The sequence below is a fragment of the Rhinatrema bivittatum genome, chromosome 2 (assembly GCF_901001135.1).
Source record: "Rhinatrema bivittatum chromosome 2, aRhiBiv1.1, whole genome shotgun sequence".
NCBI lineage: Eukaryota > Metazoa > Chordata > Amphibia > Gymnophiona > Rhinatrematidae > Rhinatrema > Rhinatrema bivittatum.
In genome coordinates this window covers 373,780,927-373,808,716 of record NC_042616.1, presented here as the reverse complement: position 1 = coordinate 373,808,716, position 27,790 = coordinate 373,780,927, and the positions used below count along the sequence as shown (strand labels likewise).

Sequence of the window (27,790 nt, the reverse complement as noted above, 5' to 3'; positions counted from 1 at the left end):
CTCTACCCTGTACCTTTATGCAATCGCAATATTTTTCAAGTGCAACTCGGCGATCCAAACTCCCAGACGGCTCGAGATGGCGGGGAAGAGAAAAACTGTAAACCTAAAACAATTTTCTTATGAGAAATTGGACACTGACTCCGGCGCCCCTGTAGAAGAGCAGGCCGCTGTGGGGGACATGGCGCCCGAGCCAGACCACGCGGCACCGCAGTATCTGCATGACCTACCATCGCGCTCTGAACTACGGGAGTAGTTCATAGAGCTCCGAGCAGACATGCGGCAACACAAACAAGAGCTTCACTCACTCATAGCAGACGTTAAGGAGGATCTGGCATCGCTGGGACATCGGGTCGACGACCTTGATACCCGGATGGACAGACAGGAGGAGTTCATGCAACGAACGAGTGAATCACAAAAAGTAAGCAGGGCGGAGCGCATGAACTTAGAAGAAAAAATAGAAGACCTAGAAAATAGGTCACGACGCAATAATTTGCGTATCAGGGGAATCCCTGAAACGCCCGATTTCACGGATTGCAGGGAGGTGGCCATACGTTTATTTCGCTTCATCATGCAAACGGCGCCACCCGCCAGTGCGGAAGGGGAACAGCTTTCCCTCACCTATGATGTTGAAAGAGCGCACCGGGTACAAGGCCCCCGTAACGGGTATCGACCTAGAGACATACTGCTTTGCATGCAGATTTTCCGGGAGAAGGAGCAAATCTACCTGGCGTCCAGGAAGCAGCGTGAGTGGGTATGGGAAGGCCATAAAGTGAGCATTTTCGCGGACCTGGCGGCCTCCACCTTACGTAAGCGATATGAATTGAGAGCTGCGACAATGGTCTTGCAGGAGAAGATGATTCTCTACCGTTGGACATTTCCCTTTGGGCTTATTTTCACCATTGAGGGGGGTCACATATCGAATTAAGACCCTTGCAGAAGCGAAGGAGGCCTTCAATAAAGCTAACATCTCTCATGACCTGCCTACCAGCAAGCCGGAAGAACTACCCTTTAGGATGACCGCTACTCCTGGATGGCAGAGAGTGGGCAATAATAAACGACTGGCACGGCAGAAGCCTACCCATGACAAACGGCTCCAGAGGCCCCGAGAACTGACATCTGATTTTCAGCGCCTAGCTATTGACTTTTAAGTCTTTTAACTATGGTCATATGAGAGGAAATGACACTGAAACAAACAGCCAATTGCTGTTGCAAGCAATATGAATATCTTTGTTATTGTTATATACTGTATATGCTACAAATGGCATATACAGGAAGCAAAATGCATGTAACATATATTGTCAAGCTAAATAATATAAAAGATTATATATCTTTTTGCTATACTCACATTAAGCATACACACCTCAGTCAAAGTACAGCTTTGCTTAACTACTTCTCCTTTCTAACTGTTTTTATAGGTTTCCTAATATGCATTGCAAGCTAGAAATTTTATTGCTCTTAATCAGCTCGATATTGCTTCATACCTACATTCCAAGTCACATTTTCCATATCTTTCCAACCGTCAACACGGCCTAGTTTCTGTTCCCCTTATCAGTCCCTTGTACGCACGTCCCCTGTCTTCACAGATTATTATTTATGGTCGTACTCAGAGGCGTAGTCTCTTTCTCAATTCAGACTTGAATTGCTGAAACAGTAAGATCAGATCCTGGATTGCTGAAACAGAAAGATCTTTTTGCAACTTGTGCATTTCGTCCAGTGGGTTCATACCAAGGTTTTCTGACCCAAGGTTTTTCTACCATCAGCATATTCACAAATCCTCCCTTGAGACAGGACTTGTGCCTGTCTCACCTCCATCATTGTGAGACTACGTTGAGCAGCTTTCAGAATATGAGACGCTTAACTTCTAAATCGTACAGGACATCATTTTAACGCGCAAGTCCCAGGCAGGATTTGTTCTGTTTCAAGATACGTTCCACTTCGCAATAAGACTGCCGGGACAATACGTACTAATTTGCGAAAAATGAGCTGGCTGAGCTTAGTGCTCTATGGTGCGTTCACGTTCTCAGCTTGAAGGTATCCAGGGCGAGGATACAATTGGTTTGGGGGGATTGGGAAGGGTGGGAAGTGGGACCATGAGTTCACATTACCGTTATACTTTGTTATGTTATTCTGTACAGGTTGACTGCAGAGCTAGGGGGGACCATTGTAAAGAGGTACGCGGGAGGAGTGTTGGGAACTCTGAATGGCGTTGAATGTATGGTCCCTTAATGTCAAGGGTCTTAATTCCCCCAAAAAGAGGCAACTTCTGCAGAGAGATCTGCAACAACAGCGGATCTCCATAGCCTTCATCCAGGAAACGCATTTGCGCAGGCGCCATGAACGCTTATTACAGTTAGCGGGCTATCCCAACGCGTATTTAGCAGCGAGCACCCGAGGCAATAATTATGCTGGAGTGGGCATATTGATCACTAGCTCCGTCACGTATCAATACTTGTCTCACATAGCGGACCCCAATGGGAGGTATCTTTTCTTAAAGATAAAGCTGGATCAGCATGTTTATACACTCATCAATATTTATGCCCCTAATAAGGACCAAGGATGCTTTCTATGCACCTTAGTGGATAAAATGAACCACTATATAGAAGGTCAGGTACTGTGGGGAGGTGATCATAATTTGGTACGTAATCCGAGAATGGATACTTCTCATCGCACAAAATCAGGTAGTTGGGCTGCCTCTTCCGAGTTGACTAATGTGATCTCTCTATGGGGCTTAGTTGAAATATGGCGATCGCGCAACCCCTTTTCTAGAATGTACACTTTTTTCTTCCATCCACACACGTTTGGGGGGATTGGGAAGGATTGACTTTTTTCTAGTAGACAAGGGGTTACAAAACCAGGTCATAGATGTGGGAATTGGAGACATCACTTGGTCAGACCACGCTCCGGTTTGGGTGACGCTGACTCTCTCTACGGTGGACATGGGCGTCCGCTATTGGAGACTGAGAGAGGAGCTACTGGGGGATGAGGAGCAGTGTAGGGTGGTTAATGAATACCTTCGAGAGTACTTTCAGCAGAACACTGGTTCAGTAACAGCGGCGGGGTCCCTGTGGGAATGCTCTAAATTAGTTATACGAGGGAAACTCATAGCACTAGCCACTGCGGGGGGGAAAAAAAAAGAGAGCAACGCAGAATAGAACTCCTTGGCAAGCTGAGTAGGCTGGCACGCCAGCACGCATTCTCCCTAAACCCTGATTTGTTAAGACAGTTGGGCGCCGTACGCACAGAACTGAATATGCTGGACGCAGCCTGGGTTGCCCACGCCCTGGAGTGCACTAATCAGAGATTTTTTGAGGGCTCCAATAAAGCAGGCCGCATCTTGGCCCGCCAGTTGAAGCAGCGTACTATTCAGAACAATATTGCCAAGATAAAAAATTCAGTGGGGAAGTATGTCACTTCAACCGCAGAGATTAGGGAGTGTTTTACCAAATTTTATGAGACTCTCTATAAAAAAGATGACACTATCTCTGAGCAGTCCATTGGGCGGTATCTTCAGGACTTACTATTATCAGGCCTTACGGTGGAACAACAGGGTATTCTCGACGATCCGATCAATTTGGCAGAGGTTCAGGCGGCCATTCGAGACTTGAAGGCTGGCAAAGCTCCGGGTCTCGATGGTTTCTCTGGTGCGTATTATAAGAAGTGTAGCGCATCACTCCTCACACCCTTAGTGAATTACTTTAATAGCCTGCGGGAGGGGGCTCTCCTACCCCCACATACAAACACAGCCGGTATAACGGTACTGGCAAAACCCGGCAGGGACCCAACTCAATGCAGCTCCTACAGACCGATATCCCTCATTAACCTTGACTTGAAGATACTGGCGAGGGTGCTCGCAGCGCATCTTAATATAGTACTACCGGGGTTGGTTCACAGGGATCAAGTAGGGTTTATACCCCAAAGAATGGCGGCAGATAACGTACGTAAGGTCACTGACATAATGTGGTGGGCCAAGGAGCAGAACATGCCATTGATGCTCCTGGCCATTGACGCAGAAAAAGCGTTTGATCTTGTGCACTGGAGTTTCTGTTTGCCACTCTGGAGAAAATGAATTTCGGGCCCATGTTTCTGCAGTGGATCCGTATACTTTACCACCTCCCCACAGCGCGCATAAAGGTTAATGGGGGATATGGAGTGAGTTCCTGGTGCAGCGGGGCCCCGACAGGGGTGCCCGCTGTCGCCCTTATTGTTTGCCCTCTTTTTGGAGCCTTTTACAGAGCGGGTCCGCAACTCTGTTAACATTACGGGTGTCAAATTAGGAAATCTGCACCTGAAATTATCTCTTTTCGCGGACGATATTCTCATGACAATTACCAACCCTACCACCTCCCTACAGGAAATTACCACGGAGATCGCCTCTTTCAGTGCGGTCTCTGGCTTTAAAATCAATCTAGATAAATCCGAGCTCCTTAATGTCTCAGTTGACACTAGCACTCTCCAGGAATTGCAATGGTTATACCCATTTAAGCTAGCAAAAAATGCTATTAAATATCTTGGGGTGCATATTGGGGCCGATATTGCTGATTTATACAACCTCAATTACACACCTCTCATCGGTAAAATAAGGAAAGACCTACAGACATGGGATAGAGGTCAGCATTCTTGGATGGGGCGCATAGCCATTGTAAAAATGAATATTTTACCTAGATTCTTATATCTGTTTATCACTCTGTCTATTCATCTTAGCTCTGCCCTGCTGAGGTCTTGGCAAAAGATTCTATTTGACTTCATTTGGCGCAAGCGACCCCCAAGAATATCACACCGTTTGCTATATCTACCAAGAGACAGGGGAGGCCTTGGAGTGCCTCACCTAGCAAAATACTACGTGGCAGCTCAGCTCCTGGTGATTACAGATAGCCATAGGATAACTACCGCCAAACAATGGGTCTCCTCAGCCGATCATATTCTGGGACAAATGCTGCTCGCGGCATTGACATGGCAACCACGTGCTACATGGGTTGCTGTGGATGCCTGATCTCCCTCCATCAACACTACTATGTGACTATGGGATAAGTGGAAGAAGCAAATTATAGGCACCCGCTTGTATTTTTATTCCACTCATATTTCTCATTTCAACAATTTCCCTGCCGGGCATCATAACCCAACTTTCAGGGGCTGGCAAGCTAGAGGTCTCCTCAAAATTGAGCATTTCTTGGGGGGCGGTTCAGCGATGACCTGGCCTCAACTCCAGAGTGCGTATCAGCTGCCTGACACGGACTTTCTCACAGGTTGTCAAATCTCCCATTTATTAAACGTGCATCTGTATTTTCCTTCATAGCACAGGGTAAAAAGTTATTTGAACACTATTGTGATGATGCAGATAAGAAGCGGGTAATGGTCTCTAAACTATATGTACTATTGTCCGAGGGTGCAGTTGAGAGTTTCCCCCATACTAGAGCTTGGGAGAGGGATCTGGAGCGGGTCATTACAGCTGAGGAATGGCTTCAATTGTACACTGCAGTAAAAAAGTGCTCTGTTTTCAGCGAATGTGCAGGAGAATTGTTACAAGATGCTTACCAGGTGGTATTTGACACCACATATACTACATAAACGTTACCCCAACCTCAGTGATATGTGTTGGCGAAATTGTGGCCGCTCCGGTAATTATATGCATATGTGGTGGTCCTGTCCCCTGGTCCCAGGTGGCTCACTGGTTGGAACAGGTTCTACAATACATGAACCTATTAAATGCCGGGTTCATGTTAATTAACTTACCGCATAAAGAATTGACTAAGCCACAAGCCTTATTCTGTCATCAGGTTTTTATTGCCACTCGGATGGTTATCGCACAACATTGGAAGCAGCCAGTAATTCCTGTACTTACACGTGTACAGCAAAAGGTTCATTATCTATGCCGGATGGCGGCAATTACAGCGGAATTGCATAGAACTTTACCAATATTCTGGGATACTTGGATGCCCTTTCTGGAATGGGAAAAGTCGGACACTGTTTAGTCCTGTCCCTCTGTGACATATTACCTTTTAGGCATCAGAGCCCTAACAGAGTAACTGCACATTAACCAGCAGTGGTACCCTTAGCGTGGAATTTGCTTATATGTCATTATACTTGAACTCATGGTGGGGGGGGTGGGTGGCTCTGGGAATGGGGGTATGGGGTTTGGCGGGGAATGGGGATGAAGGATGTTTTCTATGTTTGAAACTGTTGAAGGACATTACGTCTACCATTTGTTGTTATGTTATTCATACCTGTTTGTCTCTCTTTCAACATAATAAAATATAAATTAAAAAAAAAAAAGTTTTTATTGTGAGTTTTTGCCTCTACAGCCAACTTCTTTTCAAATTCTCTCTTAGCCTGTCTTATCAATGTCTTACATTTAACCTTGCCAAAGTTTATGCTTTATCCTATTTTCTTCTGTTGGATCCTTTTTCCAATTTTTGAATGAAGATCTTTTGGCTAAAATAGCTTCTTACACCCCCCCTTTAACCATATCGGTAATCGTTTTGCCTTCTTTCCACCTTTCTTAATGTGTGGAATACATCTGGACTGTGCTTCTAGAATGGTATTTTTTAACAATGACCACGCCTCTTGAACATTTTTACTTTTGTAGCTGCTCCTTTCAGTTTTTTTCTAACAATTTTTCTCATTTTATCAAAGTTCCCTTTTGAAAGTTTAGCACGAGAGCCTTGGATTTGCACACTGTTCCTTTTCCAGTCATTAAATCAAATTGATCATATTATGATCACTATTGCCAAGTGGCCCCACCACTGTTACCCTCTCTCACCAAGTCCTGTGCTCCACTGAGAATTAGATCTAAAATTGCTCCCTCTCTCGTCGGTTTTCTGAACCCAATTGCTCCATAAAGCTATCATTTATTCCATCCAGGAACGTTATCTCTCTAGCGTGACCCGATGATACATTTACCCAGTCTATATTGGGGTAATTGAAGTCTCCCATTATTACTGCACTAACCAATTTTGGTTAGCTTCCCTAATTTCTCTTAGCATTTCACTGTCTGTCTCACCATCTTGACCAGGTGGATGGTAGTATATCCCTATCACTATAGTCTTCCCCGACACAAGGGATTTCTACCCATAAAGATTCAATTTTGGATTTAGTCTCATGCAGGATGTTTATCCTGTTGGACTCTAAGCCATCCTGGACATAAAGCGCCATACCTCCTCCCGAGTGCTCCTCTCTGTCATTGCGATATAATTTGTACCCCGGTATAGCACTGTCCCATTGGTTATCCTCTTTCCACCATGTCTCTGAGATGCCAATTAAGTCTATGTCATCATTCACTGTTATACATTCTAATTCTCCCATCTTACTTCTTAGACTTCTGGCATTAGCATACAAACATTTCAAAGTTTGTTTTTTGTTTGTATTTTCATTCTGCTTTTTAATTGATAGGGATAAGTTGTACTTTTTTAGCTCAGGTGAGTTTTCAGTTACAGGCACTTGGACTACTTTTCTTATTATTGGAACCTCACTGTCGGGATGCCCTAATTCTAATGCATCATTAGTATCCTTTAAAGATACCTCTCTCCGAACCATGCGCTGCTGAGCAACTGTCGGCTTTCCCCTTTGTTCTAGTTTAAAAGCTGCTCTATCTCCTTTTAAAGGTTAGTGCCAGCAGTCTGGTTCCACCCTGGTTAAGGTGGAGCCCATCCCTTCGGAAGAGACTCCCCCTTCCCCAAAAGGTTCCCCAGTTCCTAACAAAACTGAATCCCTCTTCCTTGCACCATCGTCTCATCCACGCATTGAGACTCCGGAGCTCTGCCTGCCTCTGGTGACCTGCGCGTGGAACAGGGAGCATTTCAGAGAATGCTACCCTGGAGGTTCTGGATTTAAGCTTTCTACCTAAGAGCCTAAATTTGGCTTCCAGAACCTCCCTCCCACATTTTCCTATGTCGTTGGTGCCCACATGTACCACGACAGCTGGCTCCTCCCCAGCACTGTCTAAAATCCTATCTAGGTGACGCGTGAGATCCGCCACCTTCGCACCAGGTAGGCATGTTACCAGGCGATCCTCACGCCCACCAGCCACCCAGCTATTTACATTCCTAATAATTGAATCACCAACTATGACGGCCGACCTAACCCTTCCCTCCTGGGCAGTAGGCCTTGGGGAGATATCCTCGGTGCGAAAGGACAATGCATCACCTGGAGAGCAGGTCTTTGCTACAGGATCCTTTCCTGCTACACCTGGTTGGTGCTCTCCCATCATGAGACCTTCTTCCTCCAAGGCAGCACCAGGGCTGCCAGTCTGAAGTTGGGACTTGACTACTATGTCCCTGAAGGTCTCATCTATATACCTCTCTGTCTGCCTCAGCTCCTCCAGGTCTGCCACTCTAGCCTCCAGAGATCGGACTTGTTCTCTGAGAGCCAGGAGCTCTTTGAATCGCATGCACATGTACAACTTCTCACCGGTGGGTAAATGAAATTATCAGGTAAGTAATTTCTCCAATTTATGTGGTTAGAACACTGTTTTACAAACAAGTAAATCTTGCATAGGCAGGCTACTGAACTGGTGTGAGCCAGGCCTAGTTTTTAACATCCCCCCCCCCCCCCCCCCCTACGTTTTTTCAATTTTTTTTCATGTTTTGGGAGCATCAGATTCCCTCCTAATTTGATGGACTTATTTTGGATATGTTTTTATTTTTGACTGAATTATCTATTCTGTAAAATTTTCCTGCTGTATGGTTTTGAATTTACTTGAAAAAAAAATCAAGCCATTTGTATGAATGATATTGTCAAGCCAATTAAAAAAAATTTGTAAATTTCTCACAAGTTTTTCAGTACTATACCTGAACTTCCTTTGTAATCATCCCTTTTTTGGCATGCTCCATGTCCAGATGTTCCTTGACATACATATGGTTTAACAGTTACACTCTAAATAAAGAAAAATAAGAGACTGTAAATTGCAGTTATTTTATTTATTTACAAACAGAGGATAATTGTAAAAAGTATTTATGTGGGTAAAACAGTGTTCTAACCACATAAATTGGAGAAATTACTTACCTGATAATTTCATTTTCCTTAGTGTAGACAGATGGACTCAGGACCAATGGGTATAGTGTACTCCTGATAGCAGATGGTAGATGGAGTCAGATTTCAAGGTGACGTCAGCCTACATATACCCGTGCAAGAAGCTTAGCTCTTCAGTATTCTCCTCGAAAAGCAATTGTGGATATATGTGTGTTTTAATAATTTGATTAACTTGTTTAACTTGACTAACTTGATTAACTAGGACTGGTTAAACTGATTTCTAAATTGGAGACCGCCAGTGCACTCAACTGAGAAACGCCAACACCTGGCAACTATGGGTGTCTTGAAATAGGGGTAATACCTGGCTTACCCGTGCTTGTCTTATTCTCGGGGATTGTCACCCGAGGTTTCCGGATTTTGGGGCAGCCGTGGGCGGGATGCTGAGTTCATCTGTCTACACTAAGGAAACGAAATTATCAGGTAAGTAATTTCTCCATTTCCTAGCGTGTAGCAGATGGACTCAGGACCAATGGGATGTACAAAAGCTACTCCTGAACTTGGTGGGAGGCTGCCCATGACCCACTTAGTACTGCCCTTGCAAAGGTTGTGTCCTCCCGGGCCTGGACATCCAGGCGGTAGAACCTGGAGAAGGTAAGTATGGAGGACCACGTCGCCGCCTGACAGATCTTGGCAGGCAACAGCATCTTGATTTCCGCCCAGGACACTGCCTGGGCCTTGACTTGTAGAGGTGGAGGCTTCACTGTCTCTACGTAGGCCGCCTTGATTACTTCTTTGATTCAGCGGGCTACGGTTGCCTGCGAGGCCGCATCCCCTTGCTTCTTCCCACTGTGAAGGACGCATACGGATTCCGATCTTTCCAGATATCGGACTAGGAGTCGGCAGACTTTTAGATGGTGAAGACGGTGTGAGTCTTCCGAGTCCTTAGATTCGTCTGGAGATGGTAGCGATATGGTTTGGTTTAGATGAAATTGAGAAACTATCTTCGGAAGAAAAGAGGGGACCGTTCATAGCTTTATGGATCCCAGTGTGAACCTGAGGAACGGTTCTTGACAGGATAGGGCTTGAAGCTCGGAGATGCGACTGGCTGAACATATTGCCACTAGGAATGCAGTCTTTAAGGTCAGTAGCCGTCGGGACAGACCGCGAGTATGTCTGAAGGAAGCTCCCACTAGGAAGTCTAGTACTAGACTGAGATTCCATAGGGGCACTGGCCACTTTAATGGTGGTCGGATTTGCTTGACCCCTCTCAGGAAGCGGGAAACATCTGGATGGGTTGATAGACAAATGCCATTCACTTTGGATCTGAAGCAGGCCAGCGCGGCCACCTGAACCTTGAGGGAGTTGAGAGACAACTCCTTCTTCAAGCCGTCCTGCAGAAATTCTAGGATCATGGGAATTTTGACTGTCTGCGTAAGGATCTTGCGGTCCTCACACCAGGCTTTGAATAGTCTCCATATTCGTATGTAAGCTAGAGATGTGGAGAACTTGCGTGCTCGGAGCAAGGTGTCAATCACTGCCTTAGAGTATCCGCTCTTCTTCAGGCGAGTCCTCTCAATGGCCAGAAGAGAGGATTGAGTTGAGTCTTCGTGGAGGATTGGTCCTTGCCGGAGAAGGTCCCTGTGTGGAGGTAGGCATAGAGGTCTTCGCATGTCTGCGTACCATGGTCTTCTTGGCCAGTCCGGGGCCACTAGAAGTACTAGCCCCCTGTGGTGTTCTATCTTGCGGATGATCCCGCCCAGTAGTGGCCATGGGGGAAAGGAATACAGCAGGACTTCCTGTGGCCAAGCCTGGACCAGGGCGTAGATTCCCCGGATTGCGGTTTTCGTCTGCGGCTGAAGAACTTGGGAACTTGGGCGTTGGACCGGGTTGCCAGGAGATCCATGGCTGGGTTTCCCCAGCAGTTTACATAGAAACATAGAAATGACGGCAGAAGATGACCAAATGGCCCATCCAGTCTGCCCAGCAAGCTTTCACACTTTTTTTTCCTCACTCTTTCATACTTATCTGTTACTCTTGGCCTTTAGTACCCGTTTGGTTCTATTTCCCTTCCACCCCCGCCATTAATGTAACCTTTTGGTTCTATTTCCCTTCCACCCCTGCCATTAATGTAGAGAGCAGTGCTGGAACTGCTTCTAAGTCAAGTATCTAGCTTAATTGGTTAGGGGTAATAACTACCGCAATAAGTAAGCTACTCCCACGCTTATTTGTTTACCCAGCCTGTGCCATTCAGTCCTTGTTGGTTGTTATCTGAATATAAATCCACTTTTCTTCATTTCACCCTGCCATTGAAGGCTGTGGTCGACAGCGTCCATTCCCCTGGGTCTAGACTCTCTCTGCTGAGGTAGTCCACAGTGACGTTGTCTTTTCCTTGCAGGTTTGCTTCCGCCCACACCATTAGGGGATCTATTTCCAGGGACACCTGTTGGCTTCTGGATCCTTTCTGGCAAATGATGTAGGCAACTATTGTGGCGTTCTCAACATGACTCTGAGAGATTTGCCCTGGAGTCTGTGACTGCTCGGGCTTCCAGTTGGTTTATGTTCCATCCCGGCTCTTCCTTGTCCCATTGCCCCTGGGCCATCAGTTCCTGGCAGTGGGCTCCCCACCCTCGCAGGCTCGCATCCGTGGTGAGCAAGATCCAGCTTGGTGGGGATAGTCTTACTCCCTTGCTCAGATGATCTTCCTGTAGCCACCATTGGAGCTGGGTCCGAACCTTTGTTGGTAGCTGGAGGCGAATGGAGTAGTTCTGGAACATCGGGTTCCCTCGTGACAGTAGGGAACGTTGTAGTGGGTACACATGGGCCCTTGCCCATGGAACGACTTCTAGGGTTGATGTCATGAGACCGAGGACTTGGAGGTAGTCCCATACCTTGGGGTGAACATAGTTCAACAGTTTTCGCAACTGGTTCATCAGTTTCCTCCTCCTTGTGGGGGGAAGAACGACCTTGTCTTGCTTGGTGTCGAACCGGACTCCCAGGTACTCCAGCGACAGGGAGGGCTGCAGGCAGCTCTTGGCTGTGTTGACGACCCACCCGAGATTCTGCAGTAGATTCTTGACTCTAGTGGTCGCCTGGAAACTTTCCTCCGAAGATTTTGCCCTGATCAGCCAATTGTCAAATACGGATGTATGAGGATTCCTTCTTTCCTCACTGTGCTACCACTACCATCATGATTTTGGTGAATGTCTGAGGAGCGGTAGCTAGTTCGAAGGGTAGCGCCCGGAATTGGTAATGATGGTCCAGTATCGCGAAGCACAGGAAGCGCTGATGGTCGTGGTGGACCGGGATGTGGCGATAGGCTTCGGATAGATCCAGTGAAGTCAGGAATTCTCCCTGTTGTACTGCCCTTATGACTGAGCGTAGGGTTTCCATGCGGAAGTGCGGTATTCTCAGGTAGCGATTGACAGTCTTGAGGTCCAGGATGGGCCTGAACGTTCTCTCCTTCTTGGGGATGCTAAAATAGATGGAATAGTGACCAGTATTTTGTTGGTGTGTGGGCAACGAGGTTATCGCCTTTAGGTGAAGTAGTTTTGACAGTATGGAGTGGAACGGTGATCTCACAAATTTGTCTGGAGGGATGCTGTGGAAGTCCAGATAGTATCCTTCTTGAATGATGGTAAGGACCCAATTGTACGATGTTATCTCGACCCATCTTTGGTAGAAGAGGGTAAGTCTGCCCCCTATGGCTACTTCCTGTGGATGGGTCTGTTCATTCTCGTTGTGGGGTGCGGCCGGGGCCTGCACTTGAACCAGCTCCCTTCTTATTGTGTCTGTTCCAAAAGGACTGGGCCCTGCCTGTAGGCCGAGGCGATTGGTATGTGTTTTTGTATGGTCTAAAACGCTGTACTCCTCTGCCCTTGGTTCTTCGGGGAGAGGAGTACTGGTTTCTTTTGTTCCTGTCCTCCAGTAACCAAGGTACTGGGGATTCGCCTCATTTGTTGGCTAACTTCTCCAGTTCGCTTCCGAAAAGGAGGGATCCTTTAAAAGGTATTCTCGTGAGCTTTGTCTTGGAGGTTGCGTCGGCTGACCAATTTTGGAGCCATAGTTGCCTTTTGGCTGTCACTATGGAGGAGACGCCCCTGGCTGAGATGCGCACCAGGTCAGAAGTTGCATCTGTGAGGAAAGGTATCGCCAGTTCTGTTTCGGCGGAGGTGGTTGAGTCTCTGGAGAGAAGCAAGCAGGCATGTGTCACAATAGCGCAGCAGGAATTGATCTGCAGGGTCATTGTTGCGACATTCAAAGATTGTTTAAGGATGGATTCCTGACGTCTGTCCTGGGCATCCTTGAGTGCAGCTCCTCCTTCGTCTCGGATGGTGGTGCGCTTTGAGATAGCGCAGACCATGGCCTCCACTTTTGGGACCCGTAGGAGTTCTTTGGCCGTGGGTTCCATGGGGTATAGGACTTCTAGGGCCCGTCTTCCTTTGAAGCTGGCCTCCGGGGCATGCCATTCCAGTTCAATCAGCTGTTGTACGGCCTGCAGCATTGGGAAATAGCATGAGGACTGATGGAGACCGACCAAAACTGGGTTCGTCTTTGGCTCCGCTCTGATACTTGTGCCTAGAATGGCCAGCATATTCAGGGTCAGACATACGAGATCCGGTAACTCGTCTTTGAGAAGAATCGCATCATGGTTCAATATGGTTCCATCCCTGGAGGGATTTCCCCTTCCTCCAGGAAGTCAGACTCTTCCCCCGAGGTGTCAGTGTCCCCTAGGAGGAGGCTTTTGCCTGGATGGGGCACGTCTTGGGGGGTCCGAGAAGTGCTTGGAAGATCTTGCGCTTCTGGTGGAGACTGGGGCTGTGTTGCAGGAGGTACCGATTGCGCCTGGACAAAGGTTTGCAGCCCTTTGAAGAATTCCACCAAGGAAAAGGTCCCTGGGTCCATATTGAATCCAGTGGAGGCCCCTCGAGATACCCATCTGGATAGGGGCCGAGTCGGAGATACAGAGGTCCGGGGTACTATCATTGGTGGAGCCGGATCCCTCTACTGGCTGAGAGGGGCCTTGCTTCGGTTTCCCCCTGAGTCTCTTCGCACTGCATGCATAGGGCAGAGGCCACTTCGGGTTGCGCAGCTCTCAGGTGGCAGGCTGGGCAGAGGGCTTGTTCCTTGGCTTTCTTGGCCGGCGATGCCATGATTTGTGCGCATGGAGTGGCTCAAAACTAGTCTGCACGCAGGTGCGCGCGCCGGGAGACTTAGTTGTGCGGTCCGGGTGCGCCGACAATGTGCGTGCAGGATGTGGAAGATGTGCCTGCAGACCGCTATTTGTGCGCTTTATGGAGTTGCGTGCGCCGCTGTGCGCACAGGCCTATCTGCGCACCCGGCACCGTTGAGTGTGTCGCTGTGCGCACGGCACAGATGCGCGCGCCCGGCTTGCCACTATGCGCACGGTTCAGTTGTGCGGACAATATGGCGATCAAGGGGGGGAGATGGCAAACCCCCCGGAAGGTCTCCACATGTGAGGACCCTCGCACAGGATCGGGGTCTAGCCCGGTTGGGGCTGCTCAACCTGATTTAACAGACGCTGGAAGGCGATCTGTGCAGCTAACCGAGCCTTGGAGACCGAAGACTTTAAGAAAGTTTCTACCTTACCTTGTCTCGGTGCTTCCCGGTCTCGTGCCGGGCAGCTTCCGGCTGTGGGGGGAGGGAAGGGAAAATACCTTCACTGCTGTGCTCGGTATTGCACCTGCTGTCTCTCAGCCACTCTGGGGGCTAAGTCCATGCCGGAAACCGGCTACCGGACCGAGGCTTACCTCTGAGGGATCTTGGAAATCATCTCAGGAATTCTCGACTGGGGGAGGGACCCTTAGGTATCACCGCCGAAGAGCAGGGCTCGTTTTGTAGAGGTAAGATTTCTTTCTTCTTTGGTTTGGATTTTCTAACACTGTGTAAGTGTGTGTAGTGTCCCTTCTGTATAGGAGACGGAGAATACTGAAGAGCTAAGCTTCCTGCAAGGGTATATGTAGGCTGACGTCAGCTTGAAATCTGACTCTGTCTCCCATCTGCTATCAGGAGTACACTATACCCATTGGTCCTGAGTCCATCTGTTACACGCTAGGAAAAGGCATCTTGTAAAATTGCATACTCAATATACGATTAAAAAAGCAAGTATGCTTATCTGTAAGCAGGGTTCTCCATAGACAGCAGGATACATTAGTCATGAATCATGGGTGATGTCATCCAATGGCACTGAACAGATGTATCTCTAATAGCTTAGTAAAAAAAAATTTTGAACATGCACAAGAAGTTTCCGCATGTGTGCTGCCTCGTCAGATCGGTCTTTTGCAGAGTTCAAACTTTAGCGAGGCAGTTGACTGATTTTGTTGTTTATGGAGAACCCTGTTTACAGGTACATAAACTTGTTTTTTCTGTTGACAAGAAGGGCAGAATTAGCCATGACTCATGGGAAGTCCCATACAAATGGTTGCATAGCAGAGAAATTACTGAAAAAAGGAACCTGGCCCCATCAATGAAAAGTGTACTACTGAGAAAACAGGCTAAGTAAAACTGTTTGGCTAAAGCTACTGTCACTTCTTGATAAGTTGTCCAGACAGTAGTGGGATATGATGGTGTGCAAATGATTAAGTTGCAGCTTTGCAAATATCCTCAATGGAAGTGGCCCTGAGATGCCATCATTCTAACCTGATGAATCTTCACAGAGTTTGTAATCTGTAAGCCAGCAGGTGCATAATGAAGTGCAATACAGTTGGCTAGCCAATTGGACAGAATTATTTTGGCTACAGCCACTCCCAAAGGATACAAACAGATAAGAGACTTGAAGAAGGGGGAGAGTTCTTCTCAAGTAATAAGCTAAGGCTTTCTTACAGTTCAAAAAAGTGAAGAGCTTTTTCCCCTTTATGAGCATATGGTCTTGGAAAGAAGGTAGGCAGTACAACAGCTTGGTTAATGTGAAAAAGCAATACCATCTTAAAAAGAAACAGGGTGAATAGTTAGAACCACCTTGCTGTCTGGTGAATAGGAAACCAGAGTTTGCAATTCACTGACTCTTCAAGCAGAAGTGACAACTAAAGGAATACCCCAGTTTAGCAGAAATGTGTTGGGAGTTGAATTGTATCTGCTCAGAAGCATGCAGCAAAACTATGTTGGATGCAAACAGGTCAATTGTTGGCTGACCCCAGAGACTGAATAAGCTGCCCACTTCTCTTTGACCCAGGAACCATTCGTGTGGTACAGTATTCTGGTGAGACAATACACCAGTGTATTTTCAATTCCTGGGAGATAGAGCCCACCTGTAAGCAGCCTATTTCAAAGAACCCATGACTAAATCTGAATGGCCTTCTGGCAGAGGATAAACATGCCCATTCCCACTTGCTTATGTAGAACAGTGCACCTGGGGGGAGATTCAAGATGGCTCCCTGAACGGTCACATACGCGGATGCTCCCAAGGACTCTCAAGTTTCCTTCTGAAAAAGTTACCTTTGCAAGTGATATGCTCACAAGAGGAAAGGGAAAGTAAGGGTCTATCCACCTGAGCCCTTACTTCCCCCAGGGCAGCGGGTAATTTCTCAGAATGCGACACCCATATCAAATACTGGAGTCTTGAGCCCCGCTGGCGAGTTTGCAAGAGGAGGCATTTTGTCGCCCGGGGAGATATCGTTGACCCCGCCAGAGCCGCGAGAACAGCCGAAAGCACCTCCTCCAGTCAGCGCCGGGACGGCAGAGTCGCTGGTGAGTGAATCCACGTGAGCGTCTTTGTCGGGTGGCCAGAACGACGCTGTGCTGGATCGGGAGAGACTCTCGACCTCCTCTAGATCTCCGGAGGGATTGGTATGGAATTGGGAGAGTCCCCAGAGCATACTGCAGAGACTTACAACAGAAGCCGGAGAGAGTGAGGCAGCAAGAGTTTTGAGGAGCCCCCTGGAGATAGTCAGACCGGCAGTGATAACCATGGAATCGCTCTGGGACTTGATTATGAGGATGACAAAGGTATTTAATGAGCATACCCAGGTAACAGAAGAAAACTCACAGAAATTTGTTGTGTTAGAGAATAATATCCAATTGAAAGAAGAAGAGCAAACTAGAGCCATGACTTAAAACAACTGGCTGGTTTGAATGCGGAATTATTGAAAGACCAGGTTATTTCTCAGCGGAGGTTGGAGTCGGTGGAACATTACCTGAGACAATTAAATATCAGAGTTATGAATTTTCCTAAAGTGTCTGGTGAAATACCTACTTTAACATTTAAAAGGTATCTGAAAGAGATCTTGAAAATTCCAGAAGATCAAATACCAGCATTAAAAAAGATATTATTCCTGAGACAAAGACAAAGCCAGATACAAATATCCCCAATGGGGGATATCGGAGGATTCGAGAATTTAACAGCTTATTTAGAGAACTCTGGGCTTGAAATTGTGGAAAGACCGGTTTTGTTTGTTTCACTTTTCTCAGAATATGATAGAGCAATAATAATGAGATATTATTTTAAAGCTATGAATATTCCCTATATGGGTGGGTTAATTCGTATTTTTCCTGATCTTTCTAGAGTTACTCAGTTACGCCGTAAAAGTTTCCTAATGATGCGAGCAGAGGTCTTGGCCCTGGGCGCAAATTTCTTATTGAGATATCCGGCGAGGTGTGTAATAAAGTACTCTGGAAATACTTATGTTTTCTACAATCCAGAACAGTTAAGGGAGTTCTTAAATGCCAGAACTGTTGTCCCAACAAGTCAAAGCTCGTCTATTTAATGAATGATATGGTTTAAAGGAGAGCATGTAACAATAATAATCTTTAGTTGAATACTCCTCTTTTGCCTTAATATCTCCCCCTCACATGTTTCTTTAGAAAAAGAATAAAAGTATTATTGCCTATATTAGAATTTTGGTTTAACAAATTTCCTTTATGTAACTTTCTTCAAATATGTAACCAAAGTTTTCTTTGTGTTGTATTATAAATAATGGCATTAAAAAAAAAAAAAAAAGAACAGTGCACCTGATAGTCTGGATCAAAATTTTCTTTCCTGACAGAAGGTGAGAGAAAGCTATGAGTGCATAACAAATGGCCCAGCTACCACAGATTGATTTGAAAATGACTCTCCGCTAATGACCACACTTCCTGGTTGTCTACCTGATCAGTCATTCAGTATAGAGGGATAGTTTAATCTAGGCAGGGTCTAGGTGGTGCTATATACCTTCCACTGTGTGGCTCCAATAGAAATTCAAAGACTTTGCAATTCTTTTATACCCATCCCAAAATCTGTGCCTTCCCACAAATTTCTTCCTGAGTTCTTTTGAGAGCTTCTTGGTGCTTTTAGTTGGGTAAAATATACCACCCAGTAGAGAACCAAATTGAACTGCTGAATTTATCCTGTCATCATGTAAATTAGTACAGCTTAAAATAGGTGGAGCCAATTCACTTTGTATGTGCTTTTGGCGATGACTGGTTATGCCACAGCTTTAAGTATGTAGGATTGATACAGAAACACAAGAAGGTGGACACTAATTCAACCAAGCTGTTCCATGTTTTTATTTCTAGTTAATCTTCTAAGGAATTCTGGAATATATATTTTACTTGGCAGTTGTAAAATTAGAGGTGGAACAAACACTGGTTTAATGCATTTTACTTCCAGGTTAAAAGCAGAGTGCCTGGTTTCTGTGGCAGATGTTTTAAAAATTTGTGGCAAGAGTTGGTAAATTCTGTGGCAGACTTCAGAATTCTGTTGTAATTATCTGGCAAACTTTCATAATTTTACATAAACATTCACATAAGAACATGAATTTGTGGCAAGAGTTGGCAAATTCTGTGGCAGACTTCAGAATTCTGTTGTAATTATCTGGCAAACTTTCATAATTTTACATAAAAATTCACATAAGAACATAATATACGGCATACTGGGTCAGGCCAAGGATCCTTCAAGCCCAGTATCCTATCTCCAACAGTGGTCATCCAAGTCACAAGTACCTGGCAGGTATGCAAACATTATATTTATTTATTTATTTTATTTAAGAACTTTTAATATACCGACGTGGGGACACATCACGCCGGTTTACAATTAACTCAAGAAAGGAGGAAATACAATGAACGGGGAGCAGGCGAGAAAAGGGGGGAGGAGGGGTTGGGAACGAAAAGAAAAGAAAAGGGGAAAAGGGCAGAAATAAACGTAGAGAGAGGAGCAACCATAATAACTGAGGTAACTTATTTACAACATTTCTTTAAATAAATAAATAAATAAATAGATCCTATGCTTCTAATGTTGGCCACAAGCAATGGCTATTCCCTATTGATTTATAGCAGTTTATGGACTTCTCCTCCAGGAACTTAACCAAACCTTTTTTAAACCCAGCTATAATAGTTGCCTTAACCACATCCTCTGGCAACGAGTTCCAGAACTTAACTGAGCATTGAGTGAAAACGAGGTTTTTCAGATTTGTTTTAAATGTGCTACTTGCTAACTTCATGTAGTGTCCTTAGTCCTTGTATTATCCAAAAGAGTAAATAAGTTTCACATTTACTCATTCAAGTCAGTTTTGTTTTTAAACAATATTTAAATTATATGCAAATACCATATTTACCAAATAAACAATTTATCAAGTTAAGACATACAGTATAATTTACAAACTAAAGTGAAATGTCACTTTATTTAAGTGAAAGAAGCAATAATCCTTTTTATATTTTCTTAAGAATTTTTTGTCATCCTTTCAATAGGGATGTGCAGGACAAAATTTATTTTGGTTTATTTTTTTCATTTCAGAAGGGTTTTTATTTATTTTTTGCCTGTAACCCTGCAAGGCAGCCATGGAGTTTTGGCACAGCAAAACCCGACTAAGGCCTCTCTGTCTCACTCCGATCCCTGCAAGAAAATTATAAGGCCTAGACCTATCTGACTGGGCTGAGCTAGGGACTCCATGGGCCCATCCCACCACCCTTGGAAATATTTGCTGGGGCTAAGGATCTCCCTCCTTGAATCTCACTTATCCCTTCATAGAAGTCTGCATCTGGAAGATGAAATGGGCAGGAGTGATGCCCACTCGCTCCTCTCTGCCTGGAGGATTTAAAAATGGTGCTGTTGGCCAAAGTGACATCACTTTGACACCTATCTCAGATGTGGCCAGCACCAGTTCTAGGGCTACCATCACCATTTCAAAATCCTCCAGCAGGGACGGCAGAAGCAAGGGGGCATTGTTCCTGCCCATTTCATCTTCTGCATAAGAACATAAGAAGTTGCCATACTGGGTCAGATCAAGGGTCCATCAAGCATAGCATCTTGTTTCCAACAGTGGTTAATCCAAGTTACAAGTACCTGGCAAGTACCCAAACATTAAATTGATCCCATTCTACTAATACCAGAATTAGTAGTAGCCATTCCATAAGTCAACTTGATTAATAACAGTTTATGGACTTCTCACCCAGAAATGTATTAAAACCTTTTTTAAACTCAGGTACATTAACTACCTTAATCACATCCTCTGTCAACAAATTCCAGAGCCTAATTGAACATTTAGTGATAAAGAATTTTCTCCAATTTGTTTTAAATGTGCTTCATGGAGTGCCCCCTAGTCCTTTTATTATCTGAAAGAGTAAATAACCTATTCACATTTACCCATTCTAGTCCTTTCACTATTTTATAGAGCTCTATCATATCCCCCCTCAGTCATCTGTTCTCCAAGCTGAACAGCCTTAACTTCTTTAGCCTTTCCTCATAGGGGAGCCGTTCCATGCACTCTCTCATTTTGGTCACCCTTCTCTGTACTTTTTCCAGTGCAACTATATTCTTTTTGAAATGCAGCAACCAGAATTGCACACATTATTCAAGGTGCAGCTTAGCCATGGAGTGATACAGAGGCATTATGACATTCTCAGTTTCATTTCTCAGTCTCTTCCTAATAATTCCTAACATTTGCCTTTTTTGACCACTGCAGCACACTGAGCTGATGATTTGAATGTTTTATCCACTATGTCCACTATGACGCCTAGATTTCCTAGGTGGTAATGTAGAGATTACTTACCTGATAATCTTGTTTTCTTTAGTGTATACAGATGGACTCAAAAAAAGTGGGTATAGTGTGCTCGTGCTAGCAGTTGGAGACGGATCTGACATCAGCACGGGTACATATACCCCCACAGGAAGTGCAGCAACTCAGTAATCTTCCTTGCAAAAGCTTTATGGATATATGTGTGACTGACCGATCAATGAAATGAACAGGATTACCCTGACCGATTGATAGAAGCTGGAGACCGCCAGTGTTCTCAACCGGAAGGCGTCGACACCCGGCAGGGTGGATGCCCTATATAAGAAAACATGGCTTACCATGAGTCGGTGAATCCCCATGTATACCGGCAGCCGGGCGGGATGCTGAGTCCATCTGCATACACTAAGGAAAACGAGATTATCAGGTAAGTAATCTCTACATTTCCTAGCGTGTAGCAGATGGACTCAAAACAAGTGGGATGTACAAAAGCTACTCCCGGACTGGGTGGGAGGCTGCCCGAGGTCCGTTTAGGATTGCCCTCGCAAATGCTGTGTCCTCCCTGGCCTGGACGTCCAGACGGTAGAATCTGGAGAAGGTATGGAGGGAGGACCACGTTGCCGCTTTACATATCTCTGCCGGCGAAAGCATCCTAGTTTCTGCCCAGGAGGCCGCTTGTGCTCTGGTAGAGTGAGCCCTGACATGTAGAGGCGGTGGTTTTCCCGCCTCTACGTAGGCCGCTTTTATAACTTCTTTGATCCAGCGGGCGATAGTTGCCCGTGAGGCCGCTTCCCCTTGCTTCTTCCCGATGTGAAGTACGAACAGGTGGTCCGTCTTTTGTACTGCTTCTGACATTTCCAGGTATCTGGACAACAGCCTGCAGATGTCGAGATGGCGCAATATTCAACAGTCTTCCGATTTCTTCAAACCTGTGGTTGGCAAGGATATGGTTTGGTTGAGGTGGAAGTGTGAGACTACTTTGGGTAAGAAGGAAGGACCCGTGCGAAGATGGATAGCCTCTGGAGTGATTCAGAGAAACGGATCACGGCAGGACAGCGTTTGTAGCTCTGAGATGTGGCGTGCTGCGCATACGGCCAGCAGGAACACCATCTTCAAGGTTAACAAACGGAGGGACAGGCCTCGAAGGGGTCTGAAGGCGGGTCCCGCTAGAAATTCCAAAACTAGGTTGAGGTTCCACAGGGGCACTGGCCACTTCAGTGGCGGGTGAATGTGTTTGACTCCTTTCAGGAAACGTGAAACGTCTGGGTGTGTGGCAATGCTGTTGCCGTCACTCCGGGGACCGTAGCAGGATAGCGCTGCCACTTGAACCTTGATGGAATTGAGGGACAGACCCTTCTGAAGTCCATCTAGCAGGAAATCCAAAATGATAGGGATCTTAGCGGCATGTGGATTGGTGCCGTGAGTTTCGCACCAGGCTTCAAATACTCTCCAGATCCTTATATATGTTAGGGATGTGGATAACTTGCGTGCTCGGAGGAGTGTATTTATTACCGGCCCCGAGTATCCTCTTTTCTTCAGTCTAGCCCTCTCAATGGCCAGGCCGTAAGAGAGAATTGAGCTGGATCCTCGTGGAGGATGGGACCTTGTCTCAGCAGGTCCCTGTGTGGAGGCAGGGGAAATGGATTCCCTGCCAGTAGTCTTCTCATGTCTGTGTACCAGGGTCTTCTTGGCCAGTCCGGGGCCACTAGAAGAACTAGGCCTCTGTGCCGCTGAATCTTTTGTATAATGGCGCCCAGCAGGGGCCATGGACGAAAGGCATATAGCAGGATCCCCTGAGGCCATGGCTGGACCAGGGCATCGATCCCCTGGGATAGAGGATCCCGCCTGCGGCTGAAATATCTGGGTACTTGAGCGTTGGACCTGTCCGCTAGTAGGTCCATGTCCGGCGTCCCCCACTGATCCACAATCATCTGGAAAGCTGTGGGCGACAGCTGCCATTCCCCCGGATTTAGGCTTTCTCTGCGGAGGAAGTCTGCCGTGGTGTTGTCCTTCCCGGCGATGTGGACGGAGGAGAATGTCCTGTAGATTTGCTTCCGCCCAGGACATCAGGGGGGCTATTTCTAGGGATACCTGTCGGCTTCTGGTTCCGCCCTGTCGGTTGATGTATGCCACTGTGGTGGCATACATCAACCGACAGGGCGGAACCATTTATTTATTTAGAAACTTTATTTATTTATTTATTTATTTAGAAACTTTATTTATTTAGAAACTTTATTTATTTATTTAGAAACCATTTATTTATTTATTTATTTAGAAACTTTATTTATTTATTTATTTATTTAGAAACTTTATTTATTTATTTAGAAACCATTTATTTATTTATTTAGAAACTTTTATATACCGGTATTAGTGGGGACATCATACCGGTTCACATATTAACAAAAGATTTAGAAGTACATTTCAACAGGGGAGGCGAACTGGGCAGTAGGGAAAATAGATTAAACAACAAGAAATCAACAAGAGGTCATAACAAGAAGACAACAATGTACATTGTGATTAGATTCCTTAATATAAGGAAAAGGGCGGTCACCTAGGGGGTATGAGCGATAGAGGGAAGGGAGGGTCTATTCTGTGTAGGCTTGGTTGAACAGGAATGTTTTTAGTTTCTTTTTGAATTTGATGGCGCAGGGTTCAAGGCGCAAGTGGACGGGTAGGGAGTTCCAGAGGGCGGGGCCGGCAATGGATATGGAGCGGTCACGGGTGGAGGAGAGATGAGCTGCCTTCAAGGACGGTACATGTAGATTACCTTTGTTGGCAGATCTGGTGGCTCGGGAGGACAGGGGCGCAGTGAAAGGGAGGTCAAGCCAGTTGGAGTTGTGTGTGTGGATAGATTTGTGTACTATGGTCAGGGTCTTGTAGTGTATACGGAAAAGGATGGGAAGCCAAAGTAGATCCTTGAGGACAGGGGTAATATGTTCGTGTATGCGTGTGTTGGTAATGAGCCTTGCAGTGGCGTTTTGCAAAAGTTGAAGGGGTTTTATTGAAGATAAGGGGAGCCCTAGGAGGAGGGCATTACAATAGTCCAGTTTGGAGGTAAGGGTGGCTTGGATCACTGTGTGGAGATCTTGGGTGTACAGCAGGGGTCGGAGTTTCTTAAGAACATTGAGTTTGAAGAAGCCTGCTTTGAGGATAGATTTGATTTGTGGTTTCATGCTAAGGTTGGGATCAAGGAGAACTCCGAGGTCCCTAACAGCTGGTTGACCTGAGAGGAGGTTAAGTTTAGGGTCATTAGGTATGAGGTCAGGCGGTTGCGAGGAGATGTGGAGGAGTTCCGTTTTGTTTGCGTTGAGGGCAAGCTGAAGGTTGGTGAGGAGGGAGTTGATGGCTGCAAGGCAATTTTCCCAGTGCTCCAGGGCGTCAGATATAGAGCTATGAATGGGAATGATGATCTGAACATCATCAGCATAGAGATAGAATTTGAGTTTAAGGTCAGTGAGGAGCTGGCAGAGGGGGGTGATATAAATATTGAAGAGGGTTGAGGAAAGAGATGAGCCTTGCGGGACTCCTTGTTGTAAAGGGTGTGAAGCAGAGAGGTTGTTTCCAATTTTGACAGAGAACTTTCTGTTTGAAAGATAGGATTTGAACCAGGCGAGAGCTATTCCTGAGATGCCGATGCTTTCTAGCCGTGTCAGGAGGCGGTGGTGGCTGATGGTATCAAAAGCCGCCGAAATGTCAAGGAGGGCAAGGAGGTATCTGTGGCCTTGGCCCAGACCTCTGAGGAGGTAGTCGGCTAGGGAGAGGAGTAGGGATTCGGTATTAAAATGTTTTCTGAAGCCAAATTGGGAAACATGGAGGATAGCGTGATCTTCAAGGTAATCCATCAGTTGCGAATTAACAACTTTTTCCATTAGCTTGGAAATAAGAGGGAGGTTGGAGATGGGGCGGAAATTGGAGGGGTCTTTAGGGTCTAGGGAGGGTTTTTTAAGAAGGGGTTTGACGACAGCGTGCTTAAGTGAGTCTGGGACCATCCCATGGGTGAGGGAGCAGTTGATAATGTCTGCTATGGCTCTAGCTATGCTGTTTGGGATGGCTATCAGCGCTTTGGTGGGGATGGTGTCGCTAGGGTGAGAAGCTGGCTTAAGTTTACGAAGGAGGCTAATGATTTCCTTAGAGGAAGTGAAGTCAAGAGTGGCCATTGTGGGTTGGGATGAGGCGGGGATAGGAGTAAGGGTGGTGGGGGCACAGAGATTGGAGAACGGAAATCTGGAGAGGAGGTTGGCGATTTTACTCTGGAAGTAGATGGCCAGTTCCTCACATTTGGCGGCTGCCTCAGAGTCTGGTATGGTAGGAGGGATGGGGGTGGTGAGGCTGGCGACATAGGAGAAAAGCACTTTGGGGTTGAATTTATAGTCATGGATTTTTTTTGAGTAGAAGTCACGTTTGTGTTTGAGTGTAGATAGTCTGTATTCGTGTAATGCTGTTTTGTAGCTAGAGGAGTGTTGCGGGGTAGGGTCCTTGCGCCATATTCTCTCTTTCTGTCTGAGATTATTTTTTAGGATTTTTAGCTCTTGGGTGTACCAGGGCTTGGAGGGTTTCGCAGAGGTGTTTATGACTCGTTTAGAGAGGGGGCATAGTTTATTGGCTATGTCTTCTGTAAGGCTATTCCAGGACGCTAAGGCTGTGTCGGGGTCAGAGCAGATTAGGTTTGGTAAGGACGAGGCTAATGCATCTGTAAGTTTGTCGCTGGGGCAAGTTTTTCTGGAAATTATGGTAGTGTGATGTGTATGGTTACTAGGAAGAGGTCTCATGGCAGAGAGTCGGCTTTCAATGAGGCAGTGGTCGGACCAGGGCACTGGGGTGCAGGTGGGTGTGGTGGTGGTTTGGAAGCTAGAGTTGATAAACATCAGGTCTAGCGTATGGCCAGCTTTGTGGGTTGGGGTTACTATGATTTGTCGGAAGCCTATGGCAAGGAGGGATTGAATGAAGGTGTCGCAGGATGCAGTGGGGGGGAGAGAGTCAACGTGGAGATTAAAATCTCCGAGGATGATGGAGGGGGTGTCAGTTTTTATCCATTCTACAAAAAATTCAATTAAGGGAGACGGGTCGGACTCAAGGATGGTGGGGGGGGGGCGTAGACAAGACAGATTTGCAGGGCATCTGCCCTAAATAGACCTATTTCAAGTTTGGGTGGAGTGGCTATGCTGATGGGTTTGAGGTTGAGGAATTTTTTAGCTGCTAAGAGGATTCCACCTCCTCTTTTTTTGGGTCGGTGGATGGGGAAGATGTCATAAAGGGTGGTTGGGAGTTGGTTTATATGGACGGTGTCTGAGTCTTTGAACCATGTTTCAGTGACTGCACAGATGTCTGGTGTGCAGTCCGTGAGCATCACTCTGACCGCTCTGTTTCGGAGTCTGTGGGCAAATCGCAGGCATGCTATCCTGACTGCCCGTGCCTCTAGTCGGTTGATGTTCCACCGCCCTTGGGCGGTGAGTTCTTCGCAGTGTGCTCCCCATCCGTTCAGGCTGGCATCTGTAGTGAGCAGGGTCCAGGTTGGGGAGGATATTCTTGACCCCCGGCTCTTGTGGCCGGGCTGCAACCACCACCGTATCTGATTCCGCACTCTGGCTGGTAGAGGTAGGTGTATGGTGTAGTTCTGTGATTGTGGGCTCCACCGAGATAGGAGGGCGCGTTGTAATGGTCTCATATGAGCCTGCGCCCATGGTATCACCTCCAGAGTGGATGCCATAAGGCCGAGGACCTGTAGGTAATCCCACGCTGTGGGCCGGGTGGCGCTCAGCAGGGCCTGCAGACGATTCCGGAGCTTTGCTCTCCTCTTGGCGGTCAGACTGACCTTGTCTTCCTGGGTGTCGAATCAGACTCCTAGGTATTCCAGCGACTGAGAAGGCTTTAGGGAACTCTTGTTCAAGTTTACTACTTGAACAAGAGTTCAAAAATCTTCACAAAAATCTACTCACTGAAAACTTTCTTGCAATAAACACTAACAAGACAGAACTCCTCATCATCACGCCACACAAGAACATCACCGCTAACACCACACCTATCTCAACATCAGACCATCCCCATTTGCAGCAAGTCCGCAGCCTTGGCGTTATGATTGACAATCACTTTTCATTAAAGAATTTCATCTTGGCCACAATCAAAAATGGTTTCTTTAAGCTACATACGCTAAAAAGAATTAAACCTCTCTTACATGCTCAGGACTTCCGGACAGTGTTACAAGCCACAATACTGCCGAAACTAGACTACTGTAACGCATTACTTCTAGGTCTCCCGAAAAACACAATTCAACCATTACAGATGCTGCAAAACGCTACTGCTCGCTTACTTACCAATACTCGCCGACACGAACACATCACTCCAGCCCTCATGTTCCTACATTGGCTTCCCGTAGCTTACAGGATTACTTTTAAAGTACTCTCACTCATTCATAAATCAATACACAATCAAGAGATGCAATGGTTTTCTGATCAGTTTATAATTCGCACATCTAATAGACCAATTAGAAATATCCACCAAGCTAAACTAGCCTCTCATCCACTCAAACACATCAAACACGTGTCCACAAGAGACCGTTCTTTCTCCATAGCTGGTATCAACATCTGGAACAATATGCCCTTGGACTTACATCTCGAATCCTGCCATAAAACTTTCAAACAAAACCTCAAAACCTGGTTGTTTGAACAAGCTTTCACTCAATGATCATTGACTAATCTGAAATGCAGTTTTCATGTTTTATTCTTCACCAGCTCGCTGTTCATCCGCACTCCCCATGTTTGTTTCAATCTGCTAATTTCTCTGTGCTCCATTTACTCCTTCTCTCCCTTTGTGCAATATCTGTGATCTGACATTAACCTGACATTGGATTAGGCCTTTAACAGGTTAATGGCATATTTTCTTTCCTGCCT

At 46.1% G+C, this 27,790-nt stretch overlaps 1 protein-coding gene across 4 annotated transcripts in view; it reads right to left on the bottom strand.

Moving 5' to 3' along the window:
• The window catches only part of LOC115084728 (serine-rich adhesin for platelets-like), an 859,145-nt gene that overhangs the window by 133,190 nt on the left and 698,165 nt on the right, over positions 1 to 27,790 (bottom strand). For all 4 annotated transcript variants that reach the window (XM_029589967.1, XM_029589968.1, XM_029589969.1 and 1 more), the window contains one exon: positions 8,784 to 8,868. In XM_029589967.1, coding sequence (XP_029445827.1) covers positions 8,784 to 8,868 — 85 coding nt within the window. The remainder of the gene's footprint in view (positions 1 to 8,783; positions 8,869 to 27,790) is intronic.